The following is a 26,245-nucleotide window of genomic DNA, read 5'->3' on the forward strand; positions in this document are numbered from 1 at the left end:
TATGAATTTTCGTGTTTTTATTGTCTATTTTGAGGTATATTAAATTGCATTTTATGATTTAAGCACCGTATTCTTATCCTGATAAAAGGTATAACAAAAAATGTGTTCCCAATCTGTTTTTTGCCTGGGTAAATAAAAACATACAATCAGTTCACTTTCCTCGCCGCAAGAGTGCAGCATAACGCCATTGTCCCAAACCGACCACAGAACGCTGAAAGAAGAAGAAGGAGCACGTACTTGCGTACGTAAGGTAGCTGGTGGGATGTTTATATGTCGATGGGTGGGACTCAAACAGCCTGAAATGTGAGTAAACATTTTTATTTCAAACAAAAAACACGTCGTGTCGCTTTTAGTTTTTTTGTGGGTTGTTAGATTCACCTCACCGAAGACCAAAGGTATTGCGTGACAGAACTTCATGTCTTTAAAACCTTCATCATCAGCCATTTTTAAGTTTCGCGCTCGTGTTTTTGTTGTTAAATGTAGATTTTTTTTACCTCCGTCAACAACTTTCACCGAACATGGGCACATTAAGCGCCTAAGAGTCTCAGATTTCAGTCTTTAAACCACGCTAGCTTACGTGTTGCTAAGGAAACAAACTGATCTCTTATTTGCAAAGCAAATTTAATTTATTACGCTCCAGAGTAAGTTGTAGATATAAGCCGAAATAATCTATTACCGATATTATTGATCATTGTTAATCTGCAGACAGATTCAATAAATTGTAGATTTAATTTAAGAGTGATCTATTCTTAAACAACTTCTACCAGTTTATTTATTTACCATGGAGTTGATTTATGATCATTTTAAACGAATGTATTTATTTTTAAACATGTTAAAATTAAGAAAATGAAATAAAACTTAACATTTATCATGCATTGGGCTTCATCCAAACGTGTCAAATGAGTAGTCATGCACTATATTTCTCATATGATTTTAATTATTTATATTATAGACCCTTCTGTCTACCTTTTTCCGTTGTTTCAAGTCTGAACGTTCCCCGGCAAATCACTTCACCCTTCTGCTCTTTGTTGTTTGCAGCGGAAGAACATGAGATACTTGTTGACGAACTGGGTGTGTAACCGACAAGAGATCAGCAAATGAAGAGCGACGTTCCTGACGATGGTTTAAACTTCCCCTCTGCCACTGCAGGGCTGTTGGTTTCCTCAGGGTTCAGGAGATACTTCTCATGATGTCCCATCCTCTGTACAAACCCATCATCTCAGGAGCTCAGCCTCTGACTGTGGGTCCTCACTCTATGGATGCTCAAGGAGGCCAAGCTCCTGCTTGCAGTACAGAGAGGATTTCTCAAGAATATTCAGATGTTGGCAGCAGCTCAAAGGATGGGTCCCTGAGATGTAAAATAGACTCGGAGGATACTTCCAAACGGTTTTCATCTGCTGAATCTTGTTTTAGCAAAAATAAGAGGATCTTGTGTAGCCAACAGGAAGATGATGAGCTGTTTATTCCAGAATCTGGTGAGGGTTTGGTATCTGTCTCCAGTCCACCCAGGAATACTGCAGAGTCAGTTGCACACATCCTTATGAAATTTGGACTTAACAAAGATGATTTGGTAGAACTCGAATCTTACCCTGAAGATGAGATCACGCCTGATAACCTGCCTCTCATCTTGCATCGGATCCGCATTCAGAAGCAGAAAACAGCCGCAGGAATCTCCTCAGAGCTCCATCACTCCAGTCTAAAGAACAGCTTAGATCCTTCTGACGTTCTTGCTCAGGATGATATTCAGAAGTGGAGTGGAGATGCTTTGCCATCTGACAAACCGAGACCCCCTGGTCAAAGTAAGAAACTACTGCAAAAAAGTGTGAGGAAAGTACCAAACAGTAACTTGGACTCTTACACAGGCCTCAGCTCAAAGAGGAGCCATGCTCTTCTTCCAGGTAGAGCGCCAACGAAGCAGCAGCAGCTAAAACGGAAAAACAAAGACTCCGAACCTCTCAGGTCTAAGGACTCCAATTTTTATTCCTTAAATCACCCGGATACAGGCCACCTGTCTACTTTGAACATCAACAAGTCATCTACTGCACATCTCAGCCATCAAGGTCTCAAGACCTCCAGCAGTGAACAAAGAAAAACTCACAAAAGCTGGAAATCTGTTGAGGAACGGAGTCAGGTGCAACAAACTAAAAAGATTCTGGTGAAACATGGAGAGAAACGACAGAATAAACCAGAATCAGAGATGTCAAAACATTCTGCTTCTTCTAAAAAAGCATCCAGTAAAGGTTCTGTAGGTAAAGGTCCAGTCTCCAAAGGTCTACCACCATCATCCATGGTTAATGACTATGCAGCCTCTACACCAATGGTCTTTCCTCATACCTGCTGTCTGTGTGACAAAGAATGTGTTTACAAGGAGGTGAGTCACCATTTTACTTAAATAATTATGTCATGTCAAATTAAAACGGCAGTGTGTATTTTCCTGCCGCTAGGGGGCAGTACATTCATACATTTCAGGATAGTTTTACACCAAATTGCCGTGAATTTCGCTAGTTTAAAAAACATTACAGTAAATGTTACCCATGGAGCATATACAGGGGTGGACATTAACTTCAAAACTAACCGGCCAGCCGGGCCGGTAACTCTGAATATTTACCGGCCCCGCCAAGAATCTACCGGCCCCGCTGGTCAGCTGCCAAAACGAGTCAAAATAACAACTGAACCGTTTTAAATGTAATAAACCTTTATTTTGTACACATTCACAAACATAATAACGTATTCAAGTTTGAATTTGTTTGTTCCCTCAACAAAACTCGATTTTGTCGTCACATACTTCCGGCATACAACGCAGTACATCACCAACTCCGCTTTGCTGTACTCGAGCCATTGGCTGTGTTCGAGATGAGCCAGTTCTGCGCAGATTAGACCAGCGGTGATCGGCGAGCAGTGCATGCCGGTTATATTTGTGTCCGACTTGACGCCAACTTGCTCTGACGTCATGCATGCGTAGACAACGATAACCTCGTGAGATCAAGGCGGCCGCAGATTTTGGAGCAAGGTGCTGCAGTTGCTCTCCCTCGGCTGCAAAACCTAGGGGATGACGGGAAACGCCTGGCTCTCACCTGATCTAAGATCTGATTGGTTCATATTTTGATCCAAACATCCGGTGGTAGAACATGAAATGTTAGTTGGTCACATGTATTCTGTAAATCATGTTATTTTGATGATGACAACTATATAGGCCATAAAGAGAAATGTGTTTTGTTTTCTTTTGTCACGTTTCCTGTGAGCACACTGAAGCTACAGCTGCTAACCTTTACTTATTATTACAGTCATGTCTTCATGTACAATATATGATATCCACAAGCACGTGAGGATGTGGTTCAGCAGCTAAAAGGCACCAGAATTACAATTGAAAATTGAACAAGTGTGAACGCTAACGCGATATCTTCATCCATCGTCACCCCCAAGCTACACATACAGGGAAATCCAAGAGATTCAACTGGCAGAAACAACTGGTTCACCCAAAGGTTCTCTCTCTCTCTCTCTCTCTCTCTCTCTCTCTCTCTCTCTCTCTCTCTCTCTCTCTCTCTCTCTCTCTCTCTCTCTCTCTCTCTCTCTCTCTCACACACACACACGCACACACGCACGCACGCACACACACACACACACAGAGAGAGAGGAAAAGAGCTGAGGAAATGGAGGAAAAACTACAGCTGAGCCGAGGCGCGCCTCGACTGGGGGGCGCGCCTGATCCGAACTGAGCAGCGGCCGAATTTCGTGAGCGATTCGCTTCGGGCGCTTCCGCGGCCGGTGTGTCCCCGGCGTAAATGCCAGCTTTCAGCCACTCCCCCTGCTGCTTCCGTCTGCTCTCGTCTGTTTTCCAGGCGAGGCGCTGCTCAACTCGAACACGGCCATTCTCTGCGCCTCCCGTCTTCTTTAAACCGCCACGAATCATTCCACCTACTCACACGCTTCTCTGCTTCATACCGTTTCGAACTGTCTCGCTTCTCCTCACCAGTTTTAAAGCGTTTTGCCGGAGATTTCATCAAGAAATCCCATCCCTGTGGTGGCGCGATCTTCCTGCATGCTTGTGTGTTTCTAGCGTGGTTCCACTTCGTCTTTAATAGTGAACTTATAGTTCACGTGACTATAACTAGAATTGTGAAGTACGTGCACGAATCGTACGAGTGCAGTACGTGGCTAGAGGCGCGCAGGTTCACGCGCGCGAAACGAAAACAGCGGCTTCCTACAGGGCGGGGCCATGATGTAGGTGAAAGCCGGTGTGTAAATGACAAATAAGGCTTGGGCGCCACCCGGGCGGTAAGTCGTCATGTATTTACCGCCCGACGAGAAAATTTAGCGCCATTGGCGCTCGGGCGCTTTAACGGTCCACCCCTGATATAGCATGTGGCCTCGGCATCACTCCTCAGACTTTAGCTTGGTTTATACTTGACGCATTTACTTTCCGCTTGGTGATGAGGCTCGGTGATGGAACGCGCTTCAGAACTTGCAGCGTTTATGGTTCATGCGGCTCGTCTCTGCGGTGAGCCAAGATTCTCCCAAACTGTAGGGGGCAGCATGGAGCTCTACAGCATGCATCCAACACTACACCATAGTAGAAGTAGAGATTACTGTTGTTTTCAACATGGCATTCCAGCATTTTTTAACAGCGTCCTCGTCTTTTCCGACAGTGCGAGCTATTTCTCTCCAAGAATTATTAACAACATGTTGATCACGGTGATCTCTGAGAGCTGAATCATACAAATGTCTGTATTTACGAACCTCTGCCATACTAGTTCTTGCCTGTCCGCCATGTTTTTCCGCGTCTGACCGTCCGCGTGGTTAGGAAATTTCCTAGGTGCGCAGTGCGGAAAGTTTGGGCTGTGCGGAGGCGCGGTGGAGGGGCGTGGTTGCTAAAATGACGCAACTTTTCCCGCGCGTAGCCGTGCGGACCTCGCGGACGCATCAAGCATAAACCAACCTTTTGATGGTCCTTCAGTTAATTCCATCGAGAGAATGCATTGCTGATGCTAGTTTTCTGGCGCTGTAGTTTCCAGATCTGCTAGGGGTCCTGCGCCTGCCGATGACGTCATCATACTACGGCACATATGTCAGAGTCAAGGCCCGCCAGATGCGGCCCGCGGAGCATTTTTATGTGGCCCGCGAGATAAATATCAAAAATATATTAAAACTGGCCCGCTGGCCGATTTTACCGCAAAGATTACAACTCCCATGATGCTTTGCGGCGCCAGCGCGGAGCAGACGCGCCCCCTCCTTTGTGTTTTTTCAGCGCCGAGGCAGTCAGGGGTAGGTGGGTGTCTGCAGCTCCGCTGTCTCGGACAAACCACTCCTCTCACTCAGCGCCGAGTTCACTCAGCTGTTTTCTGACGTTGAAGCCCAGAAACGGAGATTCTAGCCGCTCAGTAATGTGTTCACGACTGAAAGAGAAGTTTTCAAACTAACTTCCAGACAGAGCTGGTATAACTCCAGCGAACAGCGACACGCTCAAACCAGCACGACTCTGTGGTTGTGTTTCCTCCCCGACACACAACAACGTGGTCAAGCTGCTCAGACATGTTCATCAGCACAAACCTATGTGAGCACCTGTTGTCATCTAATGTTGTCATTATTATGATGAAGATGAACAAAACAACAGGAGTCTCCTCCTCAGCTCAGATCAACCCCATGATGCAGGTATCTGGCTGGAACAGGTGAGCATCACAGTAAACCAGTGGAGCAAACTGAGCTTTAAATGTGTTGGTTTTATGCTCTTTTTCTGCTCCAAAACATGAAAGTTAACAGGTGAGATGTTGTATTTTCATTTAAGATAAAATGATATTTTTATTTTGTTGTTGGCCCGTGAGAAAAGATTTAACCTACAGTAAACAGGAAGTGGAAAGGCTGCAGATAGATGAATAGAATAGAAAATCCCTTTATTGTTCCTCAGTGGGGAAAGCTAGACGTCACAGCAGCGATGACACTTATTACAGGAGAAAAAAAGGAGAATAAAAAATAAGAAAAATGAATAAACAAGAAAACATAAATCTTGAATAGATTTTAAAAATGCTGAATATACCACAAGTAATGAATACCACTGATGTGTTTTATTTGTAACTGACTTGCTCGTGTGTAATTTGGTTATTCCACATTCAGTGTTAATGCAGAAATATGTTTGTTTCCAAATTTAAAGGTTCAAAATTGCATATATGCTGATAAAGAAAACGTGCAAATTTGCCATCACTTTTTCAAAAAATATTAAGTTTGGCCCTCGACTCCGTCCCAGAGTTTCATTTCGGCCCCGTGTGAGTTTGAGTTTGACACCCCTGTACTACGGCAATACCCGTGGCCAAAATATTTGGCATCTGTTTTTCGATTCTGTTTTTTCACATAGGTTTTGGAAAGAGTTTAGCAGTTTTCATGTTACAGTCATGTTTCTTATTGCCTAGATGCTTTTGAACGTGGTAACGTAACTTCTGTAAGTCGTACGTCCAGCAAATCATCTAGTGTGACGTCATCGACAGGCGCAGGACCCCAAGCTGGCCAGAAGGAGACATGGCGTCTAATATGGCGTTCCCCAAAGACGCTAGACCCGCGCACTATGTACTGTAGACCCAATATTTATGGTTAGATGTTATGAAGTCACCAATATTTTTCGACAACTGGACATCATTTTATTCATTTTCAACATTTCAATGAATATTTCCAGAGATTAACGGTAAAACTACACACTGTCTCTTTAAACCCCGATACGTAAATAATCTGGTAGGAATGGGTTGATTTATATATAAAGCCGTATTAGTAAAGTCGCCAGCTCTAGAGTCACACTTGAGTCCACACTGTTCAAACCTTAGTCACATAGGATTAGTCAAAATTAAGTCTGAGTCACTAGGTCCTACAACTCGAGCAAGAGTCCAAGTCATAAAGTGAATCGTCCAGTCCAACGTTCAAATTCACCAGCCACTTTTTACTTTTGCACCTAGAATATTGAAATTGCTAATGACGGGATTCGCATGTGGCTGATGCTAATGTTGGCTTGCTGTTTTAGGTCAGATTACTGTAAAAATGTATTAACTAGTGCTGGGTATCGATTCAAATTTCCAGAATCGATTCGATTCCGATTCTTGAGATTTAGAATCGATTATCACTATCTAATCCGATCGATTCCGATTCAATTCAGGTCATCAATTTAAAAACATTTTTGCAGTTACCTTAATTCCATTGTGTAGTATATTGATAATATTGACATTCAATGATACATTAATGAAATATTGGCTATTAAAAACGGTTGTAAGCACCAGTTCCTCTCCAAGAATGTCAAGTGTTTCCAGTGTTTTCTAGGACATCATTAAATTCAGATGTTAGGAATTCAGCCAAATGCTATTGCTGTTGAAAGCAAATACCATTTTTATTCAAATAAGTTTCACCATATGAAAAAAGATATTATTTGCCAGTGCAAATGTAAACAGAAACAGAAAGCTTAAAATTAACTGCTTTGGTTTTACTTTGTGCAAATAGAAATTAAAAGGTACAGAACCTTAAACAACTGTTTCACAGTCTTGTGCAAAAACTTAAACACTTCAAGTATCCAGAAACATTCATATTAATGTACCAACAAAATTGAACAGGAACATAAACTTGACTAAAGACAGACTGTGTAAACTGTCCTCTTATGAACATCACTTGGGAATGGTAAGATTCTTCTGCAGGAAAAGTAGCTGATTCACACGACCAGGGGTGAGACAGCTTCTTTTTGCAGTGATTACAGGTGCTGGCCAGTAAATTAGAATATCATCAAAAGGTTGAAAATATTTCAGTAATTCCATTCAAAACGTGAAACTTGTACATTATATTCATGCAATGCACACAGACCAATGTATTTCCGATGTTTATTACGTTTAATTTTGATATTTATAGGTGACAACCAATGAAAACATCAAATCTGGTATCTCAGAAAATTAGAATATTCTGAAGGCCAATGAAAAAATGTTTGTTTCTCTAATGTTGGCCAACTGAAAAGAATGAACATGAAAAGAATGTGCATGTATAGCACTCAATACTTAGTCGGGGCTCCTTTTGCCTCAATAACTGCAGTAATGCGGCGTGGCATGGACTCGATCAGTCTGTGGCACTGCTCAGGTGTTATGAGAGCCCAGGTTGCTCTGATAGTCGTCTTCAGCTCCTCTGCATTGTTGGGTCTAGCGTATTGCATCCTCCGCTTCACAATACCCCATAGATTTTCTATGGGGTTAAGGTCAGGCGAGTTTGCTGGCCAATCAAGGACAGGGATACCATGGTCCTTGAACCAGGTGCTGGTGGTTTTGGCACTGTGTGCAGGTGCCAAGTCCTGTTGAAAGGTGAAGTCTGCATCCCCATAAAGTTGGTCAGCAGCAGGAAGCATGAAGTGCTCTAAAACTTCCTGGTAGACGGCTGCATTGACCCTGGACCTCAGGAAACAGAGTGGGCCAACACCGGCAGATGACATGGCACCCCACACCATCACTGACGGTGGAAACTTTACACTGGACCTCATGCAACGTGGATTCTGTGCTTCTCCGCTCTTCCTCCAGACTCTGGGTCCTTGATTTCCAAAGGAAATGCAGAACTTGCTTTCATCAGAAAACATAACTTTGGACCACTCAGCATCAGTCCAGTCCTTTTTGTCCTTGGCCCAGGCGAGACGCTTCTTGCGCTGTTTCATGTTCAAGAGTGGCTTGACACACGGAATGCGATACCTGAATCCCATGTCTTTCATGAGTCTCCTCGTGGTGGTTCTTGAAGCGCTGACTCCAGCTGCAGTCCACTCTTTGTGGATCTCCCCCACATTTTTGAATGGGTTTGTCGTCACAATTCTCTGCAGGGTGCGGTTATCCCTAGAGCTTGTACACTTTTTTCTACCACATTTTTTCCGTCCCTTCGCCTGTCTGTTAATGTGCTTGGACACAGAGCTCTGCGAACAGCCAGCTTCTTTAGCAATCACCTTTTGTGTCTTGCCCTCCTTGTGCAAGGTGTCAATGATTGTCTTTTGGACAGCTGTTAAGTCAGAAGTCTTCCCCATGATTGTGGTGCCTTCAAAACAAGACTGAGGGACCTTTTAAAGGCCTTTGCAGGTGTTTTGAGTAAATCAGCTGATTAGAGTGGCAGCAGGTGTCTTCTATATTCAGCCTTTTCAGAATATTCTAATTTTTTGAGATACCAAATTTGGAGTTTTCATTAGTTGTCACTTATGAATATCAAATTTAAATGTAATGAACATTGGAAATACATTGGTCTGTGTGCATTGCATGAATATAATGTACAAGTTTCACGTTTTGAATGGAATTACTGAAATATTTTCAACCTTTTGATGATATTCTAATTTACTGGCCAGCACCTGTATATCATCTGCAGTTGAAAAAACCCTCTCAGATGCGACACTGGTCCCAGGGACACAGAGATATCGCTTAGCCATGCGAGCCAAAAGAGGATACTCTTTTTCATCTTCTCTCTCCACCAGACCAGAGGATTGTCCTGCAGTCCTGCAGGTCTCCTCGCCCTGTACCTCTTGATCTCATCTTCTGCCACCTCTGCAAGAGTTTTCTTTGCATGTCCTCTCTCCTCTCTTGGTATGTAGGCTTCCCCAAGGAGAGACTCCAAAGCACTGGATTGCTTGGGGTTAGGTGCAGGGGGGTTGTTTTCCTCCTCTTCCTCCATTTCATCAACTTCATCTTGCTGCGTGAGAGAGAAGAAATACTTATATGTGTCGTTGTGCAACAATAGGCTTCGGTTTGGCTATGAATAACTTAACACATAACATAAATCTGTCATTTTGATCTAAACTATCAAGTCAGACAACCACTTGGATATCAGGAAAAGTGTTCAGTCTTGGTTCTTAGAGTTGTGTATTTTTTGAAGGTTACAATAGCTTACTGCCTTGTGTATTTAAGTGTAATATTATTTCTCGTTTTCTCCAAGGATATGTGCTGCTGTAGCGAATTAACTTCCCCACTGTGTGATTAATCGGACTATATTCTATCATCTATGAATGCCTGCCTGCTCAGGCTGAGATTTAAAATATGATAAAATATTTAAATATTTAAAAATATGTTTCTGAACAGTAAGAAACTGCACATTTATAATTGGAATAAACACAAACAACTTCTCCCTGATAGGTAAGAGTTTAGGTAGTATTTGCTTGGATTTTTTTTTCACAAGGCTTCTTATTACTTACATTAGATGCTTCTTCCTCCATCCCACCCACTGCCTCAGCCTGGAGCCTGGAGAAGGTGTGCTCTCGCTCCTCCTCACCCAGAAATGGCAGGGCTTTGAAGCGTGGATCAACAGCTGAGGCGGCATGCAGCATGGCCGTCTGATTCACATACCTGAAATATAAATGTCACACATTTAAATCTATGCAATTAGGGAGATAATATTTTCTTAAATTGTTTAATTAAATACACAATATAACCTATTTTCTCTCTCTCACACACAAAATAGGCCTACCTGGTGCTCAGGTTTTTCTTGATCTCATTCTTCATATCCTTAACAACTTTGGAGTCTTCTGGGAGGCTGGTCATCTCCTTCAGCAGCAGAGCATGCAGGGGTGCGATCACTGAGAGTTGGTGACTTTTCTTCTGATATGACTTCAGTAGCTTTTTTCATTGGCTCCGCTACTTTCATTAGCCGCTTGAAGCCCTCGTTTCCAACGACAGAATATGGGCGCATATCCTTGCAAATGAAGCCCGCTATCACCTCAGTTATTTTGTGAGAACGTGTAGAATTAGCCGGTAGTTGTAGTGATTCCTTGAATTTCATCTGCTGCAGACCAGTGGACGGCTTGCACGCAAGATCTTGGTGATGTCGCAAAATGCGATTGTTGAGATTGGTTGTATTTCCGCAATATTTCACCTCCATTTGGCATGCCTTGCAAATCACTTTGCTTTTGTCAAGCTGACCTTTCTCTTTGTCCGTTCTGAAACCAAAATGCTGCCGGACCGCAGCTTTAAGAGTTTTTGGTGTTTTCAAATCGAGCGCATGGCTAATGTCGCTGCTAGTATTCGACGCCATTTTAAAAAAATATCTTCACACCTAGCACGCATGCGTGAATTCAGTCACATGACGGTGGGCGGGAGAAGGTCGCTGCACCATATTAACCCTTTATCATCACCCACGCCTCTGAACTTCTTTTATATTTTAGCTGTACAAGAGCCAGACACTGTTAAATGGTTAAATCGATCTTTGGACGTATGAATCGATCTTTATTAATTTATATAAGAATCGATTCAGAATCGGAGAATCGATTTTTTCAACACAGCACTAGTATTAACTTGAATCAACTTTGCAAACTTAGCCAATCAGATGTGAGATGTCCAAATATCAGGAAATAAGATTCTAAAACCTGGCATGTTTAGCTACTCTCTGCTACAGCTGAAATCTCTGTGGTCAAACAGATGCAGTGGAGTGGAGACCACTGCAAGTGTATTAAAAAAATGACTAAAATGTACCTGTTTATATTATTTTGCCACATGCTACTATGTTAGCTTGATGAAAGCATGGGCTATCACAAGTCCAGCCCTGGTACATGGTTTTTAGTCCTTCTTCAGACCATTGTGCTAATTATTTCATACAGGGAGTGCATAATTATTAGGCAACTTAACAAAAAACAAATATATACCCATTTCAATTATTTATTTTTACCAGTGAAACCAATATAACATCTCCACATTCCCAAATATACATTTCTGACATTCAAAAACAATACAAAAACAAATCAGAGACCAATATAGCCACCTTTCTTTGCAAGGACACTCAAAATCCATGGATTCTGTCAGTGTTTTGATCTGTTCACCATCAACATTGCGTGCAGCAGCAACCACAGCCTCCCAGACACTGTTCAGAGAGGTGTACCGTTTTCCCTCCTTGTAAATCTCACATGTGATGATGGACCACAGGTTCTCAATGGGGTTCAGATCAGGTGAACAAGGAGGCCATGTCATTAGTTTTTCTTCTTTTATACCCTTTCTTGCCAGCCACGCTGTGGAGTACTTTGACGCGTGTGATGGAGCATTGTCCTGCATGAAAATCATGTTTTTCTTGAAGGATGCAGACTTCTTCCTGTACCACTGCTTGAAGAAGGTGTCTTCCAGAAACTGGCAGTAGGACTGGGAGTTGAGCTTGACTCCATCCTCAACCCGAAAAGGCCCCACAAGCTCATTTTTGATGATACCAGCCCAAACCAGTACTCCACCTCCACCTTGCTGGCGTGGGACTGGAGCTCTCTGCCCTTTACCAATCCAGCCACAAGCCCATCCATCTGGCCCATCAAGGCTCACTCTCACTTCATCAGTCCATAAAACCTTAGAAAAATCAGTCTTGAGATATTTCTTGGCCCAGTCTTGACGTTTCGGCTTGTGTGTCTTGTTCAGTGGTGGTCGTCTTTCAGCCTTTCTTACCTTGGCCATGTCTCTGAGTATTGCACACCTTGTGCTTTTGGGCTCTCCAGTGATGTTGCAGCTCTGAAATTTGGCCAAACTGGTGGCAGGTGGCATCTTGGCAGCTGCACGCTTGACTTTTCTCAGTTCATGGGCAGTTATTTTGCGCCTTGGTTTGTCCACACGCTTCTTGTGACCCTGTTGACTATTTTGAATGAAACGCTTGATTGTTCGATGATCACGCTTCAGAAGCTTTGCGATTTTAAGACTGCTGCATCCCTCTGCAAGATATCTCACTATTTTGACTTTTCTGAGCCTGTCAAGTCCTTCTTTTGACCCATTTTGCCAAAGGAAAGGAAGTTGCCTAATAATTATGCACACCTGATAAAGGGTGTTGATGTCATTAGACCACACCCCTTCTCATTACAGAGATGCACATCACCTAATATGCTTAACTGGTAGTAGGCTTTCGAGCCTGTACAGCTTGGAGTAAGACAACATGCATGAAGAGGATGATGTGGACAAAACACTCATTTGCCTAATAATTCTGCACTCCCTGTATTTCTGGAGTTGAATGGGCAGTAGAGTCCATAAGCAGTGGTAAGGCTAGGGTAGCGTGAAAGGAGTGAGGAGGACTGATGTGTTTTGTGACCCAAGCAAATGGACTGAAAATGAGCACCTTCTTCTCATGCTTGGCAGTGTTTTCACATCTGTTGAACCCTGGTTAGTTTGCACAGGTGTGACCACAATAATCTCACTGTGGTGCAGAACCATAAGCATTCAGAAACCTGTTAGAGTTAGCGATCTCAGTGATGTTCCAGTCAGACCCATGACCCAGTCTGGAACGGCGCTCATTTGTAATGACTTTGGCATCAGTTTTAGATGATTTAAACTTGGGCTTTTCTTTAAGGCATGAGCAGATAGAGGTACTTAAGTCTTTTGTTTTGAAAAGGGATGTAACTGCTTCTTCTTTTGTGTGTGGCAGACTGCCTTGTAAATTGACTTCCGTAGCAATGAATTTGCCTTGTTTTCATTGGTCTGATTGGTCCCAGCATTGTTCAGTATTATGCAAAGACCGTTTGAAAGACAACCATAGATTCTGCCCCACGTCTGAGATCTGTCTATGGGTTGTGTGTGTGTGTCTCTCTCTCTCTCTCTCTCTCTCCTCTCTCTCTCTCTCTCTCTCTCTCTCTCTCTCTCTCTCTCTCTCTCTCTCTCTCTCTCTCTCTCTCTCTCTCTCTCTCTCTCTCTCTCTCTCTCTCTCTCTCTCTCTCTCTCTCTCTCTCTCAGTCTGTCTTCTTATCAAGGACAGGTTGCTAGGTTGCCATTTGTGATGATGTCACTAACTTATTTGTGGTTTTACTATCAGGATTGGTTCTCCCACCAGAATACCAGTTTTCATATTGAGAGCTGCAGACTCCTCCGGAAACGGTGAGTTCTTTATTACAGTGTTTCCCGACCTTTTCTGACTTGTGGACCCCCTGAGCCATGTTCTCACGCCACGAGTCCCCCCTTAGTCAAATGTATCGATGATTCCTCAAAAGTAGAAAATAAATCTGATCATTAAATGAAATCAATTTATTAAAAACCCCTAAGCACGTCTCACTTCCTGTCATACAAATTCTTTAATTTTATGACAATCCTCATGTGGCATCCAGAAAAAATAGACTCCATGTGGTGCTAATGCTGTGATTAGACTGAATGATTCCTAATCTATGTGAAACTGGACCACATCCCTCTGCATCTGGTGTGATCGAGGCTTCACGTTCTCTCTCTCAGCAGCAGAGTATCGTGCAGCTGCACAGCCCTGCTCTGGTTTTCCTTCCTGTTGTTGTTTATGCCTTTGTGCTCTTTTCATTTATATAAGCTATTTTATTATATATTTAAGTAGGAGTGGGCCATATGGCCTAAAATCTGTACCCAGACATGTCCTTTTCTTCTGTTTATACATGTCAACATGACATGTTTTGAGCATTCTCACATGAATTGCAGCCAAACAAGAGGAGAGGAGCTGCAGACTGGTGTTTTATTAATAAATGTGGGGGGGGGGGGGGGGGACATAAACTGCAAAGGGAAATATGTTCAAACTAACTCACGGGCGATGTCAAAACTATCTGGAAGCCTGTGTGTTGATTGTGTTTTGAAGAAATAAGTGGGAATGAGTGTTAACGAGACATCAGCGCAGACAGGACTTTACTGTCACCCAGAATATTTTACTGAGAAGCTTTTTCTGCTCAACATCTGACTCCTGAAACCCAAACCAGGTCTGTTTAACCAACGTTATACCAATTCTTTTTCCTTTGCAAATACTCGTTAACCCACGCTGCAGCCACTTTCATCCACAGCCAAGGCAGCTTGACAACAACTATGCACAGTAAACCATAAATTACCATACATTACTACATCTATGTAGTCATTAAGAGTAACACATCCCAGCCCGATGTTTTCTTTTTTATTTTACCAGGGCACAGGGAATGCTGGAGAATGACTGATTCCATCATGTGGGAAATAAACATTAATGTTTCTGCATACCACTTGTAATGTGCTCACGGTCCACTAGGGGGTACACGTGCGCCTGGTTGGGAATCACAACTTTAATAAACGCTTCCTTTACTGACTTTATTGGACACACTGGGGTTGGTTTATACTGGAATGATGTGGTCTGATGTTGCTTTGTTCTGTAAAATTACTCAATATGGTCTTAAATGGTGGTTTTCCCACAGATATCCATGGTGGGATGGTGAGATCCAATCGCTCCAAAGGTAAACATCTCTTCATGAACGTCTGAACCACAAAAGATGTGGAAAAAGTATCCTCATGTTTTTATTTTGGTATGTTTTAGTACTCGACATAGTACATCTTTGCCTTCAACATCTCAGCCTCCACATCGTCATCAGAATACCAGGCCTGCGAGCCATTCCCGCTCACGTAGCCCCCACGACCACCACAGGTTTGAGAGTAGAAGGGACAACTCAAAGCGTAGTTCCTGCTCCGACAGTCCCTGGTGTCGCCGTAGCAGCGGGTCTTATTCCCGCTCAGAAAGCCAGGATGGCCATTGTGGTTTGAAGGACCTTTGGCACCGATCCAGGAGTAGATCACCCACTGCTTCACCTCACCGCCACCGTGGCTCCAAGGACGAAAGACGTGGACGCAGCAGATCCAGATCACCTCACGGCTTTAGAGATACTCACAGGTTTGTCAGGAGAGAGGTTTGAGATGTTAAATAATACAAGTCAAGATCACTGTCGGAGACGAGAGAGCGACTACAGACCACAGCAAATGTATCAAAAAACAAGAGAATCAGACCTTAAAGATATGAAGCCAACGATTACAGTGAGAAGTCATCAGTAGCTTTCCTGAGTCCATGACTGCTTCTCGTTTAGGTCCCGGTCTCATTCCTGGTCTCCGTGGTGCAAGCGGTCCACATCTGACTATCCGTCACATCCAAGGAGCCAAGAGAAACGACCTTCCTTCGACAGGAGAGAGGACTGGTGCTCCCCAAGGAGGAGTGTCGAACGACAGGTTTCACCTACATGGAGCGACGAGAGGCGAACGCCGCCAAGGGTGAATCACGAGAGACGATTGTCCAAAGAGAAACCTGTCCATCAACGGAGGAAGTCGAGCAGCACAGAGAGGCTGACTAAGAAAATGCTGAAAACATCAGGTCTCATTGACGATAAACCTTCTGTAACCTCCGTAGGAACACAAAGAGCCTGTAGATGTTTTTGTCTGTTGACACTAAGCTGCTCTTCATCACACTCCAGTCCTGAAGAAGCTTGTATTTGTGTCCTTCCAGCCCTCCAGTCCCTGACACACCGGTCCGACTTTGAGACGGTGGTTAAAACTCTGACTCCCGTCTTACTGGCAGAGATCGACAAGATGAAGTCGTCGTTATTTTCCTCATCATCGTCCCACAAACCCGGAAAGTCGACAATGAATCCAAAGACACGGAAAACTGAGAGGAAAGTGGGTTCCTCTGCAAAGATCAAGGTTGGTTCTGTTTTGCACCAGGGTTGTTGGCGCCTTTATGATGACGATGAAAGTCATGTTTCTACTGCTTCTATGTCCATTCTTGTTGTTAAAGACTGAAACATCTTAACTACGTTTTCATTTCCAGGCTGCTGTTCCTAAAAAGTCCTCTTTGGCCTCTTCAGTCCAGCAGAAAAAGTCTAAGTAAGTCAAATGAAGTGTGTTTTAAATTGTGTATAATTTACTTAGTAAACTCCATATTTAATCTTTTTATCAGCAGGACTTTATTACAATATAATTATTTTTATTTACATATTCTCGTCTTTGATCCTCTTTCCTCTTAACAGAAACCTTGGACCGGCATCAAAGGATCAAAGCAAGGTTGTTGGAATGAAAAAGACTAAAGTCCTGAAAACTACACTGAGCAAGAAGAAAACAGAGGAAGATTGTACGTTAAGGACTGATCTAAGTTCACGCTGCCTTTGAACTTTTGATTATGTAAAGAACAGTTTTACAACGCTAACCAGGTGTTTCCCTTTCCACCAGATGCGTAAATGGTGCCTAAAGTGATTGACGCATTTTACCTTTCTTTAAAGGAAGAACGCGTGATTCTTTTTCCCCCCTCCAGGTAGGGCTGGGCGATATGGCCTGAAATCAATAACGCGATTTATTGAGGATTTCACCTCGATAACGATAAATGGATGATAACTACAGGTATGCGCAGAAACAAAAGTTGTCCACTAGATGAGGTTGTCACATGTATTAGTTCAGTTACATTTTTACATGACTCAAGGTGGTACAGCTTCTTAAACAGGGCCGGATTATTATTGCAGGGGCCCCTGGGCACAATGTGTTTAATGCTCCCTAAGCCTCACCCCACCCAGCCTCACCCAACATTACTGTCACCCAGTAGCACTTTTCAGAAATTTCATAACATTGTCAATATTAAAAATCACTTACTCCTCTTGTCTCCTGTCTCCTTCCTCCTTTTGTCTCCTGTTTCCTTCCTCCTCTTGTCTCCTGTCTCAGTTCCTCCTCCTGTCTCCTGTCTCTTTCCTCCTCTTGTCTCCCGTCTCTCTCCTCCTCTTGTCTCCCGTCTCTCTCCTCCTCTTGTCTCCCGTGTCCTTCCTCCTCTTGTTTCCTGTGTCCTTCCTCCTCTTGTCTCCTGTCTCAGTTCCTCCTCTGATCCCCTGTCTCTTTCCTCCTCTTGTCTCCTGTCTCTTTCCTCCTCTTGTCTCCTTCTCTTTCCTCCTCTTGTCTCCTGTCTCTTTCCTCCTCTTGTCTCCTGTCTCTTTCCTCCTCTTGTCTCCTGTCTCTTTCCTCCTCTTGTCTCCTGTCTCAGTTCCTCCTCTTGTCTCCTGTCTCAGTTCCTCCTCTTGTCTCCTGTCTCTTTCCTCCTCTTGTCTCCTGTCTCAGTTCCTCCTCTTGTCTCCTGTCTCAGTTCCTCCTCTTGTCTCCTGTCTCTTTCCTCCTCTTGTCTACTGTCTCAGTTCCGCCTCTTGTCTCCTGTCTCATTTCCGCCTCTTGTCGCCTGTCTCAGTTCCACCTCTTTGTCTCCTGTCTCCTTACTCCTCTCGTATCCTGTCTCCTTACTCCTCTTTTAGTCTCCTCTTGTTGGTCTCCTCTCTTGCCTTCAAAAAAACTGCTTTCTGGCCTTTCTATTAGTAAATTCATTTACAATGTCATCCAAGTCCAGATTCGTGACAAGCTGAGATTCAGTAGCCATCAGTGACAGTGCACTGAGGGGCTGTTGAGTTTGTGTTGTTCTCAGTTCATTTTTTTTCTTGCCATTTGTGAAAATGATCATTCTCCTTCACAATTTGTAACTGGTAGAGTTAGAAAAATCTGCAGAGCTACAAGCACATTAGGTAAGATGGACTGTAGACTATTGTTTAGCCCAAAAGCGATCCTGGTTATATTACATTATCTATGTGGACTCTCTGGGGATTATTTTGAGCTGAGAGGCGCAGAGCTCTGATCGTTAATGCGCTCCAGACAGATGCGTCCTGAGCACGGCCACAGTAACATTATTAAAGTGTCGCACCTCAAAAACAAATTTAACGCGCAATCGTTTATGTCTGCTCATATCCTTTTATGCTTTCTGTGTTTTATTTGTGCCTGATGCGTTTTGCTGCTGCGGACCGCATCACCTGTTTCGTCCACCGGTGCGGTCAATGCGCGGCACGCACTCCGCTATATTTGCGTTCGGGCCTCTCTTCATTGGTCAGTCTGCATGAGACTGACTCTCAACTGCCCTCAACTGACGTTCAGAGTCACAGGCAGCGAAGCGTCTGTGCAGCGCAAAAGCCCGGGTGGACAGTTTGTTTGATATAAAGCGGGAGATAACAGATACAGTATTTTGCTCGTGCCCTTGCTGCCCTGGGCCTGGGCCCTTTAGAGTTCGTGGACCCCTGGGCAATTGCCCAGTTGCCCGTATGGTTAATCCGGCCTTGTTCTTGAAGGGACATGAATGTTGCCAACCTACACACTTTATTTTTTTTTTATTTTTATTATCAAATTTATTGACATGGGAAAAATTCTCAATAAGAGTCAGAAATTTTGATAACGATACATTTTCGATTTCTACCAGCCCTACCTCCAGGTCCTGTCTGACTGGTAAAGCAGCCAGACTTGGAAAACCTTACAGTTTTACTCTGACAGGGAAAACTGGTTGTGTATGTCTTTTATTTTGAAATTTACTAGATGTATTACACTGCTCCTATCTGATCTGAACTGCTAAGCTTGATGCGTTCTGTAAACATAGAGTAGATTTGTTCAAAATTCAAAAGTTTTATTTGTCACACAAGTACAGCTTGTAGTGAAAAGTAACACACATTCAGAATGGTGAATGTGTCTAGGCTACATATGCAAACAATATATACGGTACACAATGATGGGAGGGGCAAAAGTGTGAGTGTAGGGACAAATTACATTAAATTGAGTCAAAATATAAATAAAAGTAAATGTTCAGGTGTGTGTGTAAGCAGATATAACATCAGCATGTGGAATAAAGGAAAAGGCTGGATTTAGCAAAGTAAAATGAACCCCATTTGTAAATTTATCGGAGCGCCGCAACAACGCACTTCTGGGACGCAACTGAGATGTGTGCGGTGGGAAGACTCCCATTTGCTACAAATGCAAATATTAGCTGCTTGTGGTGCTTCAGGCGTTGCGCGGAAATTACGCATTTGGTGGAAAGCTGGGGTGAGCCCTGGTGGTGCTTCGGTCCAGCTACGCTAAATGATGATCTTTCTTACAGTTTATGTTGGAACCGTGGATCCCTCTGAGCCGATGTGTTGTCTGACTGTCGGGGAGCAGATAGAAACGTACCTGGACTCCAAAGACCTCTGTATGTTTGAATAGACACCACTGTGAGTCATTGTGATGCTTCTTTCTTTGTCATTGATTTTATTTTCACCCCTTTCCAGGGCCTGTAGACTCATTACTGTCACAACCAAACGTAAGTAGTCTGATGTATGTTATGGTATCTCTTTGTGTGTGTGTGTGTGTGTGTGTGTGTGTGTGTGTGTGTGTGTGTGTGTGTGTGTGTGTGTGTGTGTGTGTGTGTGTGTGTGTGTGTGTGTGTGTGTGTGTGTGTGTGTGTGTGTGTGTGTGTGTGTGTGTGTGTGTGTGTGTGTGTGTGTGTGTGTGTGTGTGTGTGTGTTTTAAATATATACATATATATAACATTCACCGTAACATTTGAATTCATCAATAATTTTTCTGGACCAATAGGGGGTGATGATGTGGTAACAAGGTGTATCTTTCACTCATGAATTTGTTTGAAGATCATTTGTTAATGAAAATTGAATTGAATTGACTTAACACTACTACTTTGCCCCAACTCATTAATGTGTTATTAGCCCTCAAACAACTAATTAACACTAAATTTGATATGATTGGACCTCTTTGATCTTAACTCAGAACCTAACATAGCTTCTGTCTTTCCTTGTTTTGGCTTTTAAAGACAAAGATCCTGCTCATAACCAACCTTCCAGAGTATTATGATGGCTGCTACACAGAGGCGGATATTACAGATCTGCTCAGCCTGTTTGGATTCAAACGTGGCGACGACATCTACGTCATTCCTCAGAAACGAATGGTTGGCCTTCATTTATAAGTTTGCATTATAATAGTTTAAAGGTGCAATATGTAAGACTATAGTGAGAATTTTACAGTGAAAAAAATCCCAAAAGAGTCTATAAAGTTTCAGCCATTTTGGAAGGAAGGTTATACTGAAGCATATTTCGTATCCAGCTGGCTCAGGGATTGTCAGTTTTTTGTCCTTTCAAAACATTTTTTTTTAATTTAGTCAACCAGTTGAGTCCATCATTCTCATTTATGAGGACAATCTGGCCAAGAGGCAGCAGCAGCAACAGACGTGTAGTTAGCTTTACACCAAAGAAAACAAATGAGTTAAAAACATACAAGATAGAAATAAGAATAAACAGGTACACATAAAGCTTGGTTTATGCTTGACGCATTCACTTTCCGCTTGGTGATGCGGCTCGCGGATGGAACGCGCTTCACAACTCGCAGCGTTTATGGTTCATGCGGCTCGTCTCTGCGGTGAGCCAATATTCTCCCAAACTGTAGTTGGCAGCATGGAGCTCTACGGCTAACACTACACCATAGTAGAAGTAAAAATTACTGTTGTTTACAACATGGCCTTCCAGCAGTCTTTTCCGACAGTGCGAGCTATTTCTCTCCAATAATTATTAACAACATGTTGATCACGGTGATCTCTTGAGAGCGGAATCATACAAATGTCTGTGTTTACGAACCTCTGCCATACTAGTTCTTGCCGGTCCGCCATGTTTTTCCGCGTCCGACCGTCCGCGTGGTTAGAAATTTTCCTAGGTGCGCGTTGCAGAAATTTTGGGCCGTGCGGAGACTCGGTGGAGGGGCGTGGTTGTTAAAATGACGCAATTTCGCCGTGCGAACCTCGCTGACGCGTCAAGCATAAACCAACCTTAAAGATGTCAAAACAAAGGACGGAGGGATGTAACTACTGATTACCATCAGTGAGTGTGGGGGTGCCGTGTCTCCTGCGAGCTAATGCTGTAGTGCCGACAATTGTAATTTTACCACAGAAGGCAAAAAGCTCCAGAGTCGTTTAAAGTGGCTGCAGTAACCAGAAGTAATCTTTACTTCATTTCTACATAATGCACCTTTAAGAACATTTTCATACCGTTTTCTTAGCTTGGCCCACATCTGAAGAAGGTTGTCATTTACCAGATAGTGGTAAATCTGACAAGTTCAGTAATAAATGTGTTTTCTGGGGTTTCATGTATTTTTGCCTTTAGGCTCTTGCTTTGATGCCAAGTATAGGAGCCCTAGAGTCGGCCATCAGCGCATCGCTGGACGGTGTTATTTTCAGAGGATCCAAACTCTGCTTTATGGCTCTAAAACAATATATTGACATGTCACCAGTAAGCATTCACACATTAGAATACTTTATTATAAATTGTTTACTTTTGCCCCAAAGAGGACAATAAGCTCAGATCCTTTTATTAGCTGATTTATATCAACAAATTCTCTGTGTTTCAGTTTGGATTTTATTGCGGTCTGATGCAAAAAATATGTTCTGTAAGTAACACACACACACACACACACACATTCATTAATCCATAAAGCTGACTCCCTGATCCAGTCTTGAATATGGAGTCACTGTGGGTGACACTGCTCCCAGTCACTGTTGTTGACCTGGAGTTTGTTTTCTGCGCTGGAGGAAAGAACTGTTTTCTCCTGGAGTTGGAGAACAACAACTAATTAAACTGTTGACCAAAGTAGAAAAGCTCTTGCACTCCTGTTTCAAAGAGTTGAAGTTGGATAGGTTTAAGGTGGGCTAATTTTCCCTGTGACGTAGAAAGCCTGGCATTTTTACTGTTTTTGGCGTCGCCAGCTGATGTTTAAAACAACACTGATCAGTGATCAAAACAGAGCGTCTGTTGTTAAAAACAGCATTCATAACCGAGACTGGGTACATTTAGACATTGTTAGCAGGACTAACGAGACCAAAACTGAGTTCTGTAGAGAACTGTCTCCCTAGACTGTGATCCTCTACAGAAAGGTGCCTGCATCGACTCAATAACTTAAATAGGTTTTTAATTTTTATTTATTTATTAAAGAAAGGATCAGATTGAGGCTGTTGAATGACAGGTCAGTGTCAGAAACAGGACACCCCTGCTTCAAACTGACGGTTTTTGTTAAAACTACAGACATTTCAGTAGTTGCCGTGTTCAGATGCGTCCTAAATTCAAGACGCCTTAAATCTGGAGGCCATCAAATGTGATGTAAAAGGAGTTGTTAAGGTCGCTGTTGTTACAACAGGAAGTGGCCGATGAAGCTAGCACCGTCTACATCACAAACATCTCAACAAAAGAGGCCAGAGATCTCAGAAAAGCTCTGAGAAAAATCGATTCTGTGAGAAACTTCCTGCCTCTGCTCAACAAGGTAAGAAACACACATTTGTGTCCTTAAAGTCCTGTTTATAGGTAGAGTGATCGTTTTGTGTGTGTCTGTGTGCTTCAGGTCTTCGTTGAGTTTAGGTCCGTTCAAGACGCTGATCGGCTCGGCGTGTGGTATAGCCTCCTGAAACGGGGACGCTCTCATAAAGTCAAAAGAATGAGGTTACCAGAGGGTTCTGCTACGGCGCTGTGTGAGTCTCTAATAACATTTGGAATTGCTTGAAAATAATAAATATATTTGAATTTATTATTTTTTACTTAAAGGGGCATTATGGAAGTTTGACAGCCAAAACTTGTATAGAAATAATAAATGTCTTCTTCATACATTCTCCTGCAATGCCCTGGTCCTGTAGAATGAGCCCTGGCATTTTTACTGTGATTGCCTGTTTTTCTGTAAAATCACAGAAAAAGAGAGCTGCTCGGGTCGAGCAGGCTGCTTCATGTGCGTTCACGCTCAGGCATCGCCCGTAGCATTTGCTATCCGTAGCTTTAGCAGCAGAGAGTGAGGTAGTGCCAACCCCAGTAAAAAAGTTGACAATAATAATAACCGTCTTGTTTTAAAAAAAAACTATATTATCTCAGTGGGTTACCATGGCTGCGGTGTAGGCGCGGTGACCCTTACCAGCCACCGTATCATCTGCTGAAGTTGCCGGCGGCACATGCGCGCTTTGTTGTTTGCAGCCAAAACTTTCTTGAAGCTAAAGCTGAAATAATGGCCAAAGGAGGAGACGGCAGCGCTCAGGACATTTATTATCCCTCAAAGAAGACAAAGTCGTAAGTACATTTGAAGAATGCCGAGGGACAGCTGATAGAAGACGGCTATCCTGTTTGCAGCACGTGCAGAAAAATTGTCTGTGAAAGGCAGCAACGCTTCAAATCTCATGACACATCTGCGTGACCATCACCCACAACTCTACAGTCAATGCAAGGCAAGCTAACGTTAGCGTTTTAGCTAAAATGCGTGATCCGAGGATTTGGGTTGAGGGAGAAGGCAACGAGTCGCTATATAAAGCAGCCGCAGCGCCGCTACCTGCATATAAACCGTGTCGCGGACACCCCCATGTTGAAATGACGCTATGCATTACGGGGCTCCCAGGGGCAGATAAGAGTTGGTCTCTCTCCGAGAATAATTATGAATTTAACAATGATTACTGCCTGATGACATTTCCCCACATCTGCAAAGCTCACTGGAAGGACACAAACCGAGGACAATGTTTTCCTGGTATAGGGTTTATTACTCAAGTAAGGGTAAAAAAGTATCTGATTAGAAGTCTACTTGAGTACTGAGTATCATCTGATGTAATATTTTTAAATGATGACATCAAACAGACAAAAAATAAGAAGTTATGGGCAAATATTGGTATTTTAAAGACTAAAGGGAAAAAATGTAAACAAATAAACAACATAATTACAAAATAACACATTTTAGGCAAAATTTAGACACAAACTGAGGACAATATTTCCTGACATACAGGGTTTATTTAATTGTGTGAAAATGTAGCACATTTTAAAAAAATACCGCGATAATACCGAAAACCGTGGTAATGTTGGTCACAATAACCGTGAGGTTAAATTTTCACACCGTGAAAACACTAATACAGACCATTTTAGATTAGGTTACATTTCCTTTATTCCCAGATTATGCAGTTTGTAGCACTCATTATAATGTTGTAGAAAATTTCTGGCCAATCCACGTGATCGGTATCGGTGATCGGCAGCAAAAAACCTGATCGGTGCATCCCTAGTTCTTAATCCTATTAGGTAGAATGTAGGGGTGCTATGAGCTCTCTGCTTCGGCTGAGTGAAGTAAATGAATAAATATTAAACACGATGTAAGGTGTAGTAAACCAGAACTAAGTTTGATCAGGTGGTAAATAAAACACGCGTTGCTTTTGTTGTCTCAGCACCACAAATGGTATCAAATGCCTTGCCAGACTTCAGCGACATCATCAGCGGGTCCAAGATTCTGAGGTCCAAGTGTGGCATTCCTCAGGGCTCCATTCCTTGTTTTTGGGTCTCGATGACGACCTGTCCTTACGTGTTTCCCACTGCGTCTCCGTGGTTCAACATTCCCAGTAAGGCCAGTGTAAAAAACTACCTTTACCATTAAAAAAGTCTGCTTTACCATCAGTGACTGTGTCGTTTCTCCTTCTAGGCTTTATGACAGTAAAGGAAACGAGAGACATTGAGGTAAAGGAACTTTTCTACTGCTCCAGTTTTTAGGATTAGTCCAGTAGTTGTTTGCCTGTTTTAAATATTGATCTCTCAGAAATATTCTGTCAGATGAAATAATTATCAAACTGTGACGAAGCATCCTTCTTTATTTACTCTGTTGCTGTAGAGAGCTCACCACAGAGGCTCTGCCTTCTCCACCATCATGCTGACTGGTTTCCGTGGAAAAGAGTGGCAGTACGAGGAGATCGCTGCATTGGTGTGGCGCTACTTCCCCCAGCATGCACCGGACTCCTTGTGCTTTGACGTGGTCGTCCTGCCGCTGCAGAGACGGGTGAGGCGCCGTGCCTGCTTACTGTTATGAGTTTTACTTTGAAATGTGTTTTTGTTTAAAATGGCAGCATGGAAGTTCAACAGCCAAAACATGTATAGAAATAATAAATTTCTTCTTCATACATTCTCCTGCAATGCCCTGGTCCTGTAGAATGAGCCCTGGCATTTTTACTGTGATTGCCTGTTTTTCTGTAAAATCACAGAAAAAGAGAGCTGCTCGGGTCGAGCAGGCTGCTTCATGCGCGTTCACGCTCAGGCATCGCCCGTAGCATTTGCTATCCGTAGCTTTAGCAGCAGCAGAGAGAGGTAGTGCCATTTTGACGCTGTTCCTAACGCCTAGTGACAAACCTAGCGACATTTCTGAGGACACTTAGCTACTTTCTGTAGAACTTTCTTCTAGATATTTCCTGCAAATTAGCAACAAAATAGCCATTTTTGCTCCGAATCATTCTTTGAACGTTGTTTCAGCTGTCATCAAGGATATAAATGTTACAGATACAAAAGACGTCATTGGCGCTCTAGCTCACCTATAAGACGTCAGACTCTCGTGCAGAAGTCCTGGGTTTGATTTCGGGTGTTAACATAATTTATTTAGAGTTTCTTTTTTTACATTAATGGTATATTTTTTTACAGTAAGATGCCCAAATTTTTATTTGAGTCTCGCCGAACGGCATTGAATTCACAGATAAAAAAGATGTGGGTTCAACTTTCATTTTGGAACAATTTTTCAAGCAAGGGAAGGGAATGATCTGAGCATGCAGGAGGACTGACCCATCTTAAACCTTTGTTGGCTGTGCTGAAGAGAAAGGTACAGAACCAAATTATTTAATTAATTAGCTGCTCGTTCTCCTGTCCTCTGTCCTCTGAGCCCCCCACCCCCACCCCACCACCACCACCACCACACACAGGACTGTTTCAGCTGTTATTTTCGTTAAGGAG

The 26,245-nt window shown here is 43.0% G+C and overlaps 2 protein-coding genes across 4 annotated transcripts in view; one reads left to right on the forward strand and one right to left on the reverse strand.

Annotated features, from left to right (window-relative positions):
• Nucleotides 1–202: 202 nt before the first annotated feature.
• Nucleotides 203–26,245, forward strand: part of LOC107376903 (uncharacterized) — a 35,013-nt gene continuing 8,970 nt past the window's right edge. For 2 of the 3 annotated variants that reach the window (XM_054747378.2, XM_070548096.1), the window contains exons 1-19: nt 203–303; nt 1,039–2,371; nt 13,732–13,793; nt 15,086–15,124; nt 15,205–15,555; nt 15,746–16,026; nt 16,159–16,352; nt 16,480–16,535; nt 16,679–16,779; nt 19,591–19,680; nt 19,760–19,791; nt 20,299–20,433; nt 21,638–21,763; nt 21,882–21,920; nt 22,665–22,787; nt 22,866–22,992; nt 24,706–24,876; nt 24,957–24,991; nt 25,143–25,307. In XM_054747378.2, coding sequence (XP_054603353.2) covers nt 1,187–2,371; nt 13,732–13,793; nt 15,086–15,124; nt 15,205–15,555; nt 15,746–16,026; nt 16,159–16,352; nt 16,480–16,535; nt 16,679–16,779; nt 19,591–19,680; nt 19,760–19,791; nt 20,299–20,433; nt 21,638–21,763; nt 21,882–21,920; nt 22,665–22,787; nt 22,866–22,992; nt 24,706–24,876; nt 24,957–24,991; nt 25,143–25,307 — 3,312 coding nt within the window. In that variant the 5' untranslated portion in view covers nt 203–303; nt 1,039–1,186. The remainder of the gene's footprint in view (nt 304–1,038; nt 2,372–13,731; nt 13,794–15,085; nt 15,125–15,204; nt 15,556–15,745; nt 16,027–16,158; nt 16,353–16,479; nt 16,536–16,678; nt 16,780–19,590; nt 19,681–19,759; nt 19,792–20,298; nt 20,434–21,637; nt 21,764–21,881; nt 21,921–22,664; nt 22,788–22,865; nt 22,993–24,705; nt 24,877–24,956; nt 24,992–25,142; nt 25,308–26,245) is intronic. The other variant, XM_070548095.1, reaches the window with a different exon arrangement.
• Nucleotides 4,456–10,358, reverse strand: LOC129153564 (E3 SUMO-protein ligase ZBED1-like). The gene is made up of 3 exons (XM_070548748.1): nt 10,163–10,358; nt 9,316–9,663; nt 4,456–4,560 (listed from the first exon to the last, which is right to left on the reverse strand). Exons 1-3 carry the CDS (start codon nt 10,292–10,294, stop codon nt 4,456–4,458), a joined length of 585 nt encoding a protein of 194 aa, XP_070404849.1. The 5' UTR covers nt 10,295–10,358.

The sequence above is a fragment of the Nothobranchius furzeri genome, chromosome 2 (assembly GCF_043380555.1).
Source record: "Nothobranchius furzeri strain GRZ-AD chromosome 2, NfurGRZ-RIMD1, whole genome shotgun sequence".
Taxonomy (NCBI): Eukaryota; Metazoa; Chordata; class Actinopteri; order Cyprinodontiformes; family Nothobranchiidae; genus Nothobranchius; species Nothobranchius furzeri.

Excerpts from the sequence above, each read along its gene's own strand:
- LOC129153564 (XM_070548748.1), bottom strand. The coding sequence starts at position 10,294 with ATGCTGCATGCCGCCTCAGCTGTTGATCCACGCTTCAAAGCCCTGCCA. Across the intron at positions 9,664-10,162 it reads TGGAGGAAGAAGCATCTAAT|CAAGATGAAGTTGATGAAAT; the intron begins GTAAGTAATAAG and ends TCTCTCACGCAG. Across the intron at positions 4,561-9,315 it reads TGATATACAGGTGCTGGCCA|TGTTGGATGCATGCTGTAGA; the intron begins GTAAATTAGAAT and ends ACTATGGTGTAG.